The 16470-nt window shown below is 40.3% G+C and overlaps 1 protein-coding gene across 1 annotated transcript; it reads left to right on the forward strand.

Moving 5' to 3' along the window:
- Positions 1–12814: 12814 nt before the first annotated feature.
- Positions 12815–16321, forward strand: nkx1.2lb (NK1 transcription factor related 2-like,b). The gene is made up of 2 exons (XM_079479386.1): positions 12815–13548; positions 15165–16321. The coding sequence occupies exons 1-2, from the start codon at positions 13137–13139 to the stop codon at positions 15863–15865; spliced, it is 1113 nt and encodes a 370-aa protein (XP_079335512.1). The 5' UTR covers positions 12815–13136; the 3' UTR covers positions 15866–16321.
- The last annotated feature ends 149 nt before the right edge of the window (positions 16322–16470 follow it).

Below are 16470 nucleotides of genomic sequence, written 5' to 3' on the forward strand. Positions count from 1 at the left end.
TACTCTATGTATCTAGCCAAAGGGGGGGGGGGGGACTACATTATGTGCGCGTCAACACTAGTTAAAATAATGTCATATCCCTTCTTTAAACCTAGTTTAAAGCGTTGCTTCCCGTGTGTATTTCTCGATGGCGAAGGCAGTTTTTGTTCAAGTCCCAGTGGGATGTTTGTCTCTGTAATGAAAAAGGTTCCTGCTCGGGTTCTTAAGTGTATGGCCCAAGCGGGGCAGACAGCTTCTAATTTAGAGGAAATTTGGTAAAATGGTTAGATTCCTTTTCTCCTCCGCTCAGCCTGATGTGTCTTGTTGTGGTTTGTGTTTTCCACCCCCGAGTGCAGACAAATGTGGGTCGTTTCCAAACCAACTGTAGGAATTAGCTGATAGACATCGAGCCAGATAACTGAGACCTGCAGCATTAGGATGGGAAGGCACATTAATCTTTCCAAAATTAAAATCCGCGCTGCTGCATTTAGGATTGAGGCCACCGCCATACGCCTGCCGCCCGACCGCCAGTTTTGATAAAACTGTTTAAGGAGAGGGGAGATTTAGATAAATTGCCCACGGTGCTACTATAAGTGCAGTGCTACAGAGGAGGGGTAGGGAGGGTCCCTGTTAACCAGAAACACATGGATACAATCCGGCTGTTTACAGGGACCCCAGTGAGGGCGTCAAGACCACCAAACCGATAACCTGCTGTTATTGATGTCAGGGAGCAGAAAGCCAGCGCTATCTGCATGTGTTGCATACCATGCAGTGTTTGTGAATGATGGGGCAGGTGCATGCTTTCGGTCTAGAGGTGCACGGAAGATTATGCGGGTTTTGCTTGCCTTCCTTGACTGCTCTGCCCAAGACCACCGCTCTCCACCAGCGAGTTTCCACAAGGGGGCTGGGCTGCTTCATGCAAACACACGAAGTGTGAATGTGTCAGTCTGGATACCTGATGTATGTTCAGGTTTATGAATTGCTCATGCCAATAATGCGAGGTACCGCAGTCAAGCCCATCATCCCTGGCATCCTTGTTCTCAACATCTCAAAATGACAAATCAAGTTCTGGAATACCGGTGTCTAGAGGAATGCTATTGCTACCTTGCTTCCTTGCTATCTTAACCAGCAGGGCAGCCAGCTTCATCAGAAAGATGCTGCTGATCAATAGAACACCGCATTAAATTAGACGAATTTGACGTAAGCAATTAAAATGGAAAAAACGACTCAAATTGCTAATGAACTTGTTCGTAAAAAGCTATTTAACAATTTCTATTTAGTTGTACACCAGCAAAACAAAAGCTTGTGTCAACCATTTACATTTACATGTAGGCTTTCATCCAAAGGGATTTACAGAGCATCTTTGGCAGTCAAACACCTGCAAAGTTTATGATAGACTTACTTTAGACGTCATCTTTCGAGCATCGACTAACAGAATGCTTTAATCGTTATCGAGGAGAAATATCGCACATGTTTGAATGGAACACAGCATTAGTCTTATTGTCTCGAAAAACACAATACTATTTTTACTCAGACACAGAAAAATACTTGGCTGCTCTGTCTGACCGCTCCATGTAATCCTAATCTCCCCAACAGACTACCATGAAATTGACATTTAAGAATTACTGGACACGTGGAAAATAATACAATTCTGCAAGGTACATTTCAGATGTACTGACAGAATACCCAGTTTTGTGTTGATTCTTCGTGTGTGTGTGTCTGGATGCGCCAGGGGTAGGTTAGGTTGCCGATGGCAAAAAGAGGCAGATTACCAAGCTCACGGCGGTGAGATACAGCCACCAACCCAGCTGAGTGCCTTATCTCCGACGGCCAGCGTCGGTTTGGGACCTGTCTGCCGGCCCCACGCACCTGTCCCACAGCCCACCATTGACCAGCTCCCCGCTCCCGCTATAAACAAGCAATTACCGATCCAAACAGCTGTCAGGGACTATGATCAAATAATTTAGCCGGAGTGAGGGGCTCTTAATACAGGTCAATTTCACTCTGTTAGGCATGGTGGCTGAGGAAAACTGAGGGGCCGCGTTTCTAGCCTGTCAGGGGAATGCTATTGCAGCTGCCGAATTTAAAGGTTACGTGCTGCAGTCCTGAAATAATCTATTCCATGCAGGACCGGAAATCCATAAGATCCAAAAGCCACTGCACAAGTCCTGCGTTATACAATGTGTTGTTTGACCGTTATTTATACAGTATATGTATATACATTTTCAAGTCACCATGACATCTAAACAGACAAATTTACTATTAGTTTTATTAATCAAATATGATAAAATAATTTTATGAATGTTATTATGCGTTTATTATAAATGTTTTATATGTGCAGTTCATTTTTCCAATCAAATCCTGCCTTTTTGAAGCTGTTTAACACAAACATGCCAGAATTAAGAAAAAAACACTTCATGCCAACTTGATAATATACATAACAATGTGTTCAGAGGTGTATAAAGAGCATGCACATAATGAAGCGTCATGTTTTTTTGATCTTCGAATTAGCTATTTCTATCTACATACACCGCGGGTCCCTTACATGGACTTCGCCATGTTGTTTCTACAGTAGCCCTAAACAGACAAACTTCTCTACCGAGCGCGTTTCATAAATACGTTATCTGTTTCGGCATGATGACATCTCAGTTCTGTGTCAGTCACCGTAGGGCTTCTGAAGGGAGAGTTGAGTGAGCCACCTCACCACTAGATGCCGCTAAATTGCATTCACTAGACCTTCAAATGAAAAATTATAATTCCAAATTATTTCAGATAGCAATAAGTAACAAAAGGGTGAATTTAAGATCCTGTCCTCCCTTATTAAGCTTATCCAGACCAATAGTTACATTTTAAAGTGAACACCCTTTACCTTTAGAAAACTGTTGCTACCAGTCATAATTAATTCTAAACAATTATTTCTAACGGTTTATTCTTTACATTTCTCGAAATCCTAAAACGTTCTGTGTTTTCCAGGTTTCATTACATAACAATCTCATGTTTTCGATGCGGTGTGAGAGTTTGCACCCATGTAACACAGTCCTGATCACTACGTCTTTTAGTTTCACCCTCAGCGTGCCATTTCTGATGCCACATCGAATGTCTTTGTGCTTCAGCAGGTGTTAGGAGGACAAGCATTAGCTTTGTCCAGACTCAACTAATCTTGCTCAGCCTTCTCCAAAGTACAATCTCACCTGCCATCTAACCTTGGTCCTATTATCAGAACTGGATCTAATTGAACCTTCATGGAATAAACCTTGTCCAGTCACCGGGCACAGAAATCTTGATATACTCCGCAAGAGCTCTCCATGACACGAGGTCTCGAGCAACTAACTTTGTTCATTTCTACAGTTTCACCCACATTGTCGGTGGTGTACAGCGGCCTTGGTGTGTGTTTGTACACGAGTAGCTCACACTGTACGAATTGATCAATCGGTTCACTTGTATTGATGCTGTGCAATAAAATATATCCTGGAAATTTGATGGGCTTAAAAAAAAGGTATCATTAATATTTTTCTATAGATTCGTAAGGTCTGGTTGATGGCTTTATTTCTCTTTTTCCTTGTGATTTGTCTTTAAATAGAAAAGACAAGGCCTGGAGCCTTTCGCTAGCTTATTATGGTAATAATTAGGAGACTGATTTTATCTCGGCCTGTACAATCACAGCGAGAGGCAATGGCTAAATAAACAGCCAAAGTCCTTGTGTCCCCAAGGGCTGTTCAGTGTAATTAAAATCAATAGGTTCTTCCTCCCAGGGCCTCTTTAACCCGGCAAGCTAAGCCAAGGTTCTTTTTATTGTTAAGCAGTTCTCATCCAGTTCTCATCGCGCCGTACCCCATTGCAATATTTGTCTTTCCATTACGTTCCATTACATGTATTTATGTTTTTCCAGTGAGGATTTTCACTTGGCATAATTAGTCAGAGGTGAGATAGCTTTATCAACAGCCCAGCATCCAGTTAACCCGGCGAGGATGGGCAAGGTTAGGCCGACCTTGACTAAGAGCACTTGCTTCTCTTTCCAAGACTTAACAAAAACAATATTTTGATTGCCTAGCAATCCATCAGTTATTACAATTGTAAGTGCATTGTAAGTGATTTGCATGCGTTTATTCAAACAGAGCTCACGCTAGACATTTGGTACCATTGACTTTTATTATTACTGGAGAAATGGCTAATTTTCCACCTTTCAAAGTTCAAGTTTGGTGAACTCTGACTTATTTTTTTTAGTTAAAGGAAACAATTCCATTTTGTATAACACAGCCTTAAAATAACTAAAACAACAGTGCAGGCACATATTAATCTATAGTTTAGTGGTTAGACCATTGGATTTTGTGGTTAGAGCATGGTGCTAGCAACGCCAAGGTCATGGGTTCGATTCCAGCGATTGCGCAATATTAGTCGCTTTGGATAAAAACATCTGTCAAATGTGTAAATGTAAATGATGTGTGAACAAGAAAAACATGATATAAATATCCAACGGGTGCTGATATACTCAGGGGGATCTGTTTTATTTTGCATGTTGAGTGTGAAAAGGTGTTTGAAAGTATACATTCTGTCAGCTTGTGTGTTCCCTAGGAATCGTACCCGCAACGTGTTTGCTTCATTAACACAACGATCCTCCAACTGAACAAACTGTGCTTATTCGAAATGATTACACCTTTAACATGCTCAATTGAAAGTTTTCAAATTCTGTTAATTCAAATAAGATGGCCGCATTCTTACAGAATATTGTTTGTGATGAATTTGAAGGAAGTTCACTTTCATCACACTGTCCTTAGAGGTACGCATCAGTTGCAGAGTTTCTGCGAGCATGCAGCACGATTCGTCAGATGTCTAATTTGCCATCCGTTAGTTAGCGAAAATGCCAGCGAGAGATTCTCGCGAAACAGTGCCACGCTTGACAAATGAGACATCAACGTTTGTATGAAGCTCAACACGAGCTGTCCTTCCTGTTCGTGCTATGCACATCAGTCCGCTGATGCAGCTGTTGCACAGATGACAACATGGCAGCCAAGCGGCGGCAGATCCTCTAATAGCCCCGCGCCTGACAGAGTCTGTCGTGATGAATCGCACAGCTCTTCCCGGCCTTTTCAGACTTAATTTTCTGAAGATTGCTTGCCCATTCAAGAGAAGAGGGACCTGATTCGCACTCCTGTCCAGGAGCCTGAGGCCCTGATGAGATGTCACTATTGTTCAGCGGAGCCTTTGGCATACAGGCTTAACTACTAGTGGCTGCTTTTAAGACATTGGCCTGAATTACTTGACTGGCGAAGCTAAATAGCAATTAGACAGCTCGCCCGCCAAACGGAAATTAGAAATTTGCCAGTGGGCTTAAGATGGGACTGAGTTTTCCTGCCTGCGCAAACACTTTCAGAACACCTACAGGAGGCTCTATCAGGCCTGAAATAGATTGGCGGTTCAGGGTCTGAATAGCGTTTTTGCACAAATCTACTTACCCAAAAGTCTCTCTCGAATTCTCCGGTGGACACTCAGAGATTGTTTGGTGGCTATATTGGATGGCGCTGAAACATTTCCATCGACTTATCGTGAAGCAGAATGGCACGTCGCATATCATAGTTTGTCATTCAAACGTTACATCAAGTCTCATTACAATGTTCATGATTCTCTGAGATTCTCATTGAAGTGGAGGTAGTGTTTGATAAACAGATGCAGCAGGGCAGCAGTCTCATTGACTGAGATAAAGATCATGTCACCAGCAATAAACTCTCATTCACGGAGACGGCTATATTCGCCTGTAGTTAGAACCATCTGACGCTCGCATTTGCATGAACGTTGTTTGAATGTTGAGTGAATGTTGGCTAGTTTTATTGCAAACAACACACCATTTTTTCTTTTGTATCATAATTTAAGTGTCTATCAGACTCTGTTTTATATAGTGATGGTAGAGCGAAGTGCAGATGGAGAATGGATCAGATCCTCCGGTGACAGACAAACAGATCTGTTCCTCAGACCTCTAATCCACTTGTACTCACTTATCTTGTGTCACAATGAAGACTACAGAACTTTCCCATTGTATTTTGTCTTCCTGCAGCAAATGTGTCTTGTCTAAATGTCTTATACCTCCAAGACAAACAGTTTACCTCTGGCAGATACAGATTTTGTCAATGCTTGAATGTTGAATGTCAGGTAATCTCCTCTGGCCATTGGAGGAAGCTTCTTTGACTTTTAAATGCAGATACACTGGAGCCACCTTGTAAAATAGGATTTCCATAATATTGCGTTGATATATATTTATACATATGAAAGATACCGCATAATCAAATATGTCTGATTAAGCAGAGGAAAAAAAAAAGGAAATTCGTGTCAATGAACAAATAGTTCTCAATTTAAGATATTTATTTAATCTTCTATTTCTACCACCACACCACTTCTGGTTATGATGTTATGCTTTTTATACAGAAATGCTAATGCTCACAGGATTGCATACGGATTGAGCAGTCTTTTGTCTTTTTTTGTTTTGTGGAAGAATAAAACACATCATCGTCAGCATCACCTTTTTTTGGATCAGTGGATTTGTACCCTACTGTACATTTTACCGTATGATTCTTGTATAAGCTGTGAAATGCCAGTGGTGATCATGTTAAAACAAAGCTTCCCGCATCTGAACAGCAACGGCAGTCACTCGCATGCTTTGACAAAGTGCAGCCATTATGCAAGCGTGACAGTGTTTCTCTGAGGGCAATTTCTAAAAATGATTTCAACAATGTAGCAAGTGAAATGTCACCACTCGCTAATTATGTTTATGCTAATTGTTAATTAGGCTCTCAATGAGCATTGTCTTCATTAACAATGGCCATGAAAATATGTCCAGGCCAGTAGAACCAGCCTACAGTCATCCACACAGATATATTGGGATGTTACTGCATCTGTTTCAATTTATTTTCATTTTTGATAATACTTTGTCTTAATAGCTAGGGTTGGTACTTTTAAAAGGTTATTGAAAGGCTGTGCTATATTTGGGAATTATGTATAACAACACCTTTCAGCAAATACAATGTTGCATGAACATGATCGTCTTGTTTCTTTTTAAAATTGTCCCACAAAAATTAATATAATAATGATGATATGGAATTATTTTACATGTTGTACAATTCGCATCAAAGACCACAAGTATTTGCTTTATTAAAGCATTTATTTATGTTTATTTATTCATTTTATCTTTAAATATTAACAGCCGTGGAAAGAATTGACTATTTAAAGGCGTTTAGGTAAAATGATCGTTTTTGTTTCATTCTTTGAACTGCTAACAATATTCAAAATATCAAATCAAATATTTTTCGGATTTAATGTAAAGTTCAGATTCACTTTTAAGTAATACAACAGTAATATTTGTACATGTACAGTATTTACAATTTATTAGTTTTATTTTATTAACACTGCATATAGGAATTGACAGTCTGTCTGATATTTGACCTGTGTTTTGACTTGCATAACCTTATATGTTTTGCTTATAGGCAGTATGTTTACTTGTACAGCTGCTTTGTAACAATGAAAACTGTAAAAAGCACTATATAAATAAAGTTGACTTGATTTTTTATGTGATAAATCACAGTTTTCATGTGTCTTGCCATGCCGTCAGTCTTTCACATTGCTGCTGGATGACTTTATATCCCTCCTGAGGTTTGATTTTGTTGAAATTCAGCAGACTGGAATGATATCTATAATCACCTGATTTTTTCCGCAGCTGTATATAACGTTTACATGTTTATTTTTTGACTTACAAATGCGACCGCATTTAACACTTTTGGTAGTATATGACACGAACCAAAAACTTTGTTGTTGGTTATCTTTGCTGCATGACAGCAATGTGTACCTTGTCCTGTAAGTTTACTGTATATTTTCCACAGGACACGCTGTAAATTGAGGATATTGTATAGAGGCATCGGAGCAGAACGTCTTGTCTTATTAATCCAGACTTAATGGATAGAGCAATTCTAAAGCTTGATTAAATTTGACGTGAACTGGGGAAGCATTTTTGTGAATAGAGATTAGAACATTGCACTGCTAATGACCATTCAAACATGAACTGAACGGCCTGCCATACAGCGTCATGTGAGCAGTTGTTGTTTTGTAATCTTGTATGTATTTTATTTACTGGTCTCTCTATGCACCTCAAGTTATAGATCTGTTTCGCTGCTTTTAAAGTGAAACAGTCCGTGAACATCAAATGTCATTTTGCTGCCACAGTAAAGCGATACTTTACTGGTTGTATCACTCTAGCCAAATAAAATGGGGATTCATGATTGTTTCAGCTGGCAGGGACGATAAAAGAAGGAACCAATTATTAGAAGCCACCAAAACTATGAAATCAACTTATTTTTGTTGTTGTTGTGTTTCCTTTTGCCTCAGTCCAGATTTTATCCGTTCGAAAAAAGAAACATCTTTCAGGCTCTATCTTTCTGTCTGTGATGACACGTAGATATCTCAAGAATTGAAGGTGATAATGATCTGCCTCTTTAAGGTGAGACATTTTGTAAATGTTTCACCTCTCCACTCATGGCCTGAAGATATTACATCCGTCCGGAATGTAAGTCAAATATATGGATAGTGGACTAGATATACTGGATTTTTTTGCAGAAATTGTATTCATTAACATGATGTGTTTCTAAGAACACCTTCAGGAAAGAAGAATGACGAATGAAATCTTCATTAAAAATGTTTCTCGGTAGAATTCAAATTTTAAATGAAAAAACGAAAGATAGTTTCGCAGAAAGCTGCAGGGATCTCACACGAGTCCAATCTCAACAATGTCTCAGTTTGTGCTCAGAACTGTAATCGCCATGAAACATAATCTCATTCGGTTCAATTCGGTTACAGCGATGGTTACGTGTAGGGGTGGGGCTTCATTATTGCTTTTTCTGAATAATCCTACGTTGTTGTACGCTGTACAAATGTACACGAATTAGCAACCTTGTAAAGTAGTCATACATTCCTATGAGATCAGTCTGAATCAAATGTACAGTATCAGAGCAACAGCTATATTTCGTTTACATCTCTGTTACTTCATTGTGTGCCAATAATTCTCAAAGAATGAGCCATAAATACTTTAAGCAATGCATTCATGCAGTGTTTAGCCCTTAAAGAAGCACAAATATAAGCCGTAGAGCAGCGAACATCACATACTGTACATAAACGCATTTACAACATGTGCAGTTTATGACATTGTTACTCTTTTATATTGTTTTATTGATCGATCACGGTAAGTGTTCATCATAGGACCAGCGGATGGACGCTGCATTGAAAAGATACATGATCGCATGAATAATGACCGATTGATCAAGTGATTGACCTTCCAATAGCCCCAGAATGCCTTTCTCTCTCCTCTCTACAATATAAGTGGGTACGTGTGGTGGATTTACAACTGGCGTTCTGTCTGTTAATTTAGCTTATGGTCGTCTTGGTTTCAATGCATTTAAACAACTTCTGTCGGCTGCGATGCACAATTTAAAGCTCCATCTGCAAGAGCGGTGAAGATACCACCGAACGCTTGCATAAATCCCCCAAACGCTCTCTCAACGTGTGCAGAAAAAGAGGCCTGCAAAGGTAAGAAAAATTCAGACTGTCATCAATACATCCCCTGCCTCGTTCACCAGGGTCGGTTTATCAGTGAGCCAAACGGCCGTATTGCATATTGACCGAAGCCCCACAACCTCGACGTGACACAACAACAGAGGCCTCTAACCTAACGCCAGAAATTCAGCTTATTGCCCTGATGTGTCCATTCGTCTGACCATAAGAGACTTGTCAGTAAATGCATCTTTTGGGAAAATATATGAGAAATAATAGTACATGAATTACTTTGGTTGATCAGATGAAAACATGACCAAGGAACATTTTACCCCAATATCAAAAAAATATTAATGGTCTTGCTTCATTTAAATGACAGCTAAGCACATTTTCAGAAAATTTGTATAAGGCTATTACGTCATTTTACTTTTTTCGTAATTCCTTTAATTTGTTATTTTAATTTGTTTTCAATGACAGTATAAAGTGTTGGCAGCATATCACAGCATAATATGAGAACGACATTTTTGGGGTGAAATCTTTTTTTAAATGATCTGCTTATAACTCAAATGAAATGCATTAGTTTAATATTGATCATTTGTAATTTCAAATAATTTCAGCTTTATAATTTTCTAATATCCATTTCTGTGGAAATTTTGGAAAGAACCTTCATATGTTTATGTTCCTTTATTGAAGTCGCAATGAGCCGGATCATCACAAACTCTCCTTTTGCTTATACATTCTTACTTTGTATTCCTCAATATTGCAGGTTCAGAGAGATGGACGCCCCCCTCTGGCCAATTTTAGCATTTTACATTGCACCAATTGCTTTATTCATAGTGCACACTGCACTTTAAGAATTCTGGAAACAGTTATGTAGTTACTATTGGTCCTTTTAACCAGGATGGCGTTTATTAAACTTTATTACAATAAAAACAATAAGAGTTTCCAAAGAGAGATTTTGCACTCATCGTCATCAACTGAACCAGGTTTGTTGATTTCTGATCCAACAGAAATGCACCTTTATTCACAGAATAACCTTATAAACATGACTTATCATTTGCATGTTTTTCTCTGTTTTATTCGTAACGCCCCCTCCCCACCCCTCTTTCTCTTCTTTTCAGCTGTGTGTTCAAAAGAGCCGAGTGTATATTTGTCTGTTCACAAGCACTGCGATTGTAATTCTCCTTTCTCATTACCAGTCTTAATAGACCCCTTCGACCTCATCTCAGACCCAGATATTATCTGATCCGTAGAATTAATTAATTATAGCCCAAATATTATAGATTATTAAAAATAGCATAAGTAATAGCGTAATATCTCAAGCTGTCGAGTTTAATAGTCAACATTGTCTTGGCACCTCTTATCAGTAGGAGACACCCGGTCGGAATATTGATTTCTGGTCGTTTTAACCATCATCTGCTGTTGTGATGGAGAATTGTCAGGCTTTTACTACTCCATGCTCATTTAAAATCATTAGATTGCTTCTGACTCTCCGGCTAAAACTGTCTTTTCTCCCACGACGCTATAACGGCACAATATTTTATTCTGTGTGACGTGTGTGTTTGTCCCTGAAGAAACAGAATAGCGAGACAGCACTACAGCACAAGTGGATATAGTTCACCTCGAAATAAAAGTTCTGACATCACTTGTTTACCCTCATGAGGTAGATATTTTGACAAACGTCTCAGGGGTTTTGTGGTCAATGGAAGTCAATGGTGTGAACATTGTTTAAAAATACATTTTTGAGAATGAGTATATAACAGAAAAACTTTTATTTTTAGCTGCACTGTCCTTTTAATGCTGTCAATATCTCTCATCTCATGACTTGAATTGCTTTATAAACCCAAGTCGAGTCTTAAATATAGTTTTTGCTGCATCATTTTTTACAAACTATATCAGATTTCTATATCAGTGTCTAAAATGTTTAGCCCGTGCATGGTCAGCTTTCTGAAACACACTTGTCAAATCATTTTTACGAAAGGGGCACATTTGTGTATTATGTTGTCTTGCTTATTAAATTGTCAATAATGAATATGTTAGTGGCAGTGATTTTCTCCTGATGTATGTCGAAGCATCGTGAAAGCTGGTTGGGCGTCTTGTGGGCTGTAGACTGAGATGTCTGTGAATAGAATCATTTGCATGCAAATGATCGTGCATAATATGATTCAATTGGCAAGATCGTTCACCGAGCGACTAGGAAACCCTTCTAATTAAAACAGTAATTCCCCAATCAGCTGCTAAAAAGCCAAATGAATTGTGTCTTTACGGATAGAAGTCTGTTGAGGACATAATCATGGAGCAAAATGCACATTATTCAATTAGTTATTTAAAACAAACCAAACGTGTTTTTCATGCTTATGTGGGGCTCAGGTTGACTTCAGTTTAACCAGCATACAGTAAGTGCTCATTTAACAAGCGCTGAACTTTAGGTTTGTGTTAAGAGGCGATTAAAGCATTATACATGTCCTCAGGGGGTTTCACACAAATGTTTGGTCTGCACAGGAGTCCACTTAAATTTGGTGTGCATATCTGAATGACTGTTATTTGAATGTCAAATGTGGTTGTCTTATGTTGCTATAGTGTTATTAAACAGGGAGACGTGGTGACTCCCATGAGTGCAGTCATGATGGGATAATCATGTTCATGCTTAAAGCTGATTGTTTTACCCATTACTTTGTGCAACTTTTAATTTCTCGCTTCCAAGGGATCATTGCACCCGATAATTGCACAGGACTGTCCTTGTTCTTGTGTCAATCGAAACGGACAAAGCAAAATTCCATTTTTGTCCCATTGCTGTGGTGGACTTTGCACGTAAATGACACCATTAGACTTATGGTGCACTCAAGTTATAAACGTAAAACGTGCATTCGTATTTGGGTGGAAGAGTCATTGTATGAGTGAATATAAATAAAGAATTAATAGTTCAGTTTTATGTGTTGTAAATGTTTCTGTTTTTGTAATGCGAGCAACTCTCACCACTCCATGGCCGCTTTAAAAGCGCACCATTTTCTCCCAAATATCTTTGGGAACAATCGTTATCTTAACCTTAGCCCATCGGGGAGGAGGGCGCGAGAAAGTGAGTAAAAATAAGCCTATTTAGTGCGTTTCCAGTCCAGTGCTCTCACGTTGGGTGTGAGTTGACAGCTGTGTATATCAGAGGCCACATCATCGTTCAGTCTCCTCTGGGCTCCTCACAGTCTCAGACGGAGATAATAGGCTATTAGAGGCATGGGATTAATTTGTAGCCAATTACCACTCACAGTAGAATATGAATGCATAAATAAGCCACGGCTTGTGTCTAAGTTTTGGCAATGATCATAGCCGCGTAACTGGGGAGGAGGGGGAGCCAGCCAGCCGTGTGCGCGCGTGTGTGAGAGACATAAACCCTGGGGTGTCCTGAGGGGATGGTTCAAATCCAAAACGGACCTGAGCACGGGGGACATCACCATCATCATCCAGAAACGGACCGGATCAACTCCCGACCGCGGCTCTGAACGGTGACCGGCTAATGCGCAGCATCCAACGGGCTCCTTAAAAGCTGACTGCACTTCTTCGTATGCGTTTTTGCCATAATGTCTGCTATTGAATAAAGAAAGGTAAAAGTTAAACGGTGTCCTGCCCTCTGGAGAACTATGAACAGGGATAAGGTGCAGGTTGGCGACTCCGTCGTGCCTCCCGCGACCGGCGTGATCGTGGTCGCCGCGCAGGACGGCATGGACGAGAAGCGCCTCGCTGCCGGCGAATTGCCGGTGTTTTCCTGCGCCGGTGGGAGGGATGCGTTACCGCCGGAGAGTCGAGACACCTCGCCGAGACACGAACCCGCGCCCGCGGGCGCACCTGCAACCGTCCACCGGACCACCTCGTTCTCAGTTCTGGACATTTTGGACCCCAATAAATTTACTAGTAAGAAGCAACCGACTAACAGGACAGGGTGCGAGTTCGCGTTTGGTGCTGAAAACAGAGGAAGCGAAGACTCCAGTCACACACTTGAGCACAAGTCTTATCCAGAGGACTTCGACTGCAAAAAAACATCGGCAATTTTAAGTAAGACGCATTTTTTATTGGTTTGTTATGTATTCATCGTCGACTGATTAATCCATTCAATTTCTCGTGAGTTTCGGTTAAAGTATAAATAAAAGTATAATGGAAGAGTGTTTAGTTGATGTGCTTACTGTAAAACTGGCCTCTGATTCTCACAAAAGTTTTAAACGAATTGCAGCTTTTTTTGGTTTTAAAGAGCCGTTGACAAATGAGTTTTATATTCAATTCAAATGATTTAATACAGTTTCAGATTTAATCTGGGCTAAAGCGCATTTATAATAATTTCACAAGAAATAAATCAAACGTTCTGAGGAACCGTGTGAAATGTTTTGTGAAATATCTTTAAATTGTGCTTAATTCGGCACCATCTAATGTTTTGTGGTTGTTGTTGGAATCAAACGTATTATTTAATATGAATACTCATGTTACACAAACTAGAGTTAAAGGATCAGGTCAAGTAAAAGAGTTTAGTAAACAACACGATCGGAGTTTTGTTCTCGAGTATAACACTTTAAACCGCTTGACATGTCATAACATCTACTCATATTTACATCTATATTGTTACCTGAAAGACCTTCATGTTTGGAAAAAGTTGGTCATCATATACAACAAAAAGATCCGTTTACAAAAAATAAGCAGCCTTCAATTTTCCATGATCCGTAAAGAAGATTTGGTCTAAAGTTGCTATACGAAAAGTGATTTCCTATCCTCATAAATGTACTAAATGAGTTCAAACTTTTCCCCTTATTTCTGAGACATGTACAGACTAAAATAAGACATTATCAATTTAAAGTTTAAGACATATTTTGGAACCGATAGTTTTGCTGCTCAGATACCCATCGATATCTCCCCTAATAAGTCTAATAGGTTTTAATCTTGTAATTATCAGATTTTTGGTCCTATAATTTAGATGTTAAGAGGGAGTTTGCAAGGCGCCTGAAAGAGATCTACTCATTTCTATAATAGGATATCGACCCGTCTGGGGCAGATCCTCCCCATTATCAGCGTCTTTACGCGGCAACTTACGTTAAATGAAACTCAATCGAATATGCTGAATTGTTTTGATTTCTTTAGATATTCGTGCGCGTTGTCTTTAGTCTAAACAGAAAGGCCGGTCTTCGTAAGCATCCTCTTATCTCGAAAGGACAAATACGTGTCAGCCTCTATGATTGATTGGAGGCGAGGCGCAAAAGCAATTCTCAATAAACAGTAATTGCGGGCTGCAATAATTTGATAAGGTTTGTGCCGTTTTTAACAGCCGCTTTAAATGAAGGAGTAAATTGAGAATTATCGATTAGACGGACACGCAATGATTTCAAATGTCAAGACGAATTGACACGCCAAAAGAAACCTTATCTATTCTGCCCTTACTTTATATACAACGAGCGGGGAATAATCTATTCATACAGAAATGTTTAGACAATGCAAATAAAAAAGAAAGCAGGCTAACCCTTTCGAAACAGCTTTGCGTTATGCGCATTCCAGTTAAGATGTAGCCTTCGTGTTATTTCATTGAATTGCGTCCGAATCACATCATCACCCGCATCAATGAACGCATCCGGATCGTTGTCGCAAATATGCGCAGTGTGCGTAACGCTGAGTGTTTTGTGTCTCTACAGAGGACGGGTTCGTGTACAGATCGGACGAATGCGAGAATGATTTCACTCGTGGCAATCACTCAGACAGTGAGCTACAGGACGATTTGTGCAGCGAGGAAAGCGGCGCCCTGGCTGGAAACAACGACGCCGAATTCGGACAGCACGAGGATGACGAGGCCATGAACAAAAGCCCAGAAGGGCAGCAGACTCAACAGTCCAATGGTCAGAGTCATCCCATCAAACCTAAACGGAAGCGCTCCGGCTCGGATTCAAAGTCTGGCAAACCCAGAAGAGCCCGGACTGCGTTCACGTACGAGCAGCTGGTGGCTCTCGAGAACAAGTTCAAGTCGACGCGCTACCTATCCGTGTGCGAACGGCTCAATCTGGCCCTGTCGTTGAGTTTGACAGAGACACAGGTGAAAATATGGTTTCAGAACCGCCGGACCAAGTGGAAGAAACAGAACCCGGGCGCGGACACGAGCGCGCCGACCAGCGGGAGCGGAGGAACGAATTGCCAGGGCAACGGTTTGGGGGGTCTGAGTCCTCTCAGCCCGTCTCCCCCTATGAGCCATCTGTCCATGCACAGCTATCCGGGTCACACGCCCGGAGGACTCGTCTGCACCGCCCAATTACCCTTTCTACCGGGTCACGCGGTTCTGTCGCCCTTCATGCTGGGCTCTCAGACTTACGGAGCGCCAACGTTTTACGCGCCGCACTTATAAGAGCAGAACGATGTTCTTTTGTAAAGGAGCAGAAAACAGCACCGTCCAGTCCAACAGGGCACGGGAACTCTTGGAACTTGAAGCACTCTGGCGTTTGCAGACTTGCAAAGACATTTGTGGGTTCGTCTTGAAGAGCTAAAATATATTTCAGCCTTGCTGCACACGTGGCAACCCGAGATTTGTGTTTACGAGTCATTTCCCCTCATGTTCGGCAATACGATGACCTGCCAACAATTAGATTTGATTTCGATTTGCTTCATTTTTTGATAAAATGTGTATATTTCTCTAGGTCAAACTGTAAATATTCAGTTATTATGAATATGTGTTTAGACATTAACTGAATGCAAATGCAATTAATTGTTGTAGGGAATAAAACGGATCATGCACTAAAACAAAGAATCGAGTTTGTACGACTTAAAATTATGACCAGTGTTGGTCCAATGAAAGGTTTAAACGAAATTTATACTGTGGTCTATTTTATTTATTTCAAAAGTTACATATAGACGATGCAATTATTTAAGTGTTTTAATAAAAAGGTGGAATGATAGAGAATAAAGATCAGATCGGCTGACACTTTATTTAAAGGAAGAGGCGCATTTGGTTTA

Source organism: Barbatula barbatula (genome assembly GCF_947034865.1).
Source record: "Barbatula barbatula genome assembly, chromosome: 18".
NCBI lineage: Eukaryota > Metazoa > Chordata > Actinopteri > Cypriniformes > Nemacheilidae > Barbatula > Barbatula barbatula.

What these genes read in the sequence shown, in the direction of transcription:
- nkx1.2lb (XM_079479386.1), top strand. Translation starts at nt 13,137, where the DNA reads ATGAACAGGGATAAGGTGCAGGTTGGCGACTCCGTCGTGCCTCCCGCG. An exon ending in AAAAACATCGGCAATTTTAA is followed by an intron (nt 13,549 to 15,164) that starts GTAAGACGCATT and finishes GTGTCTCTACAG; the next exon opens with AGGACGGGTTCGTGTACAGA.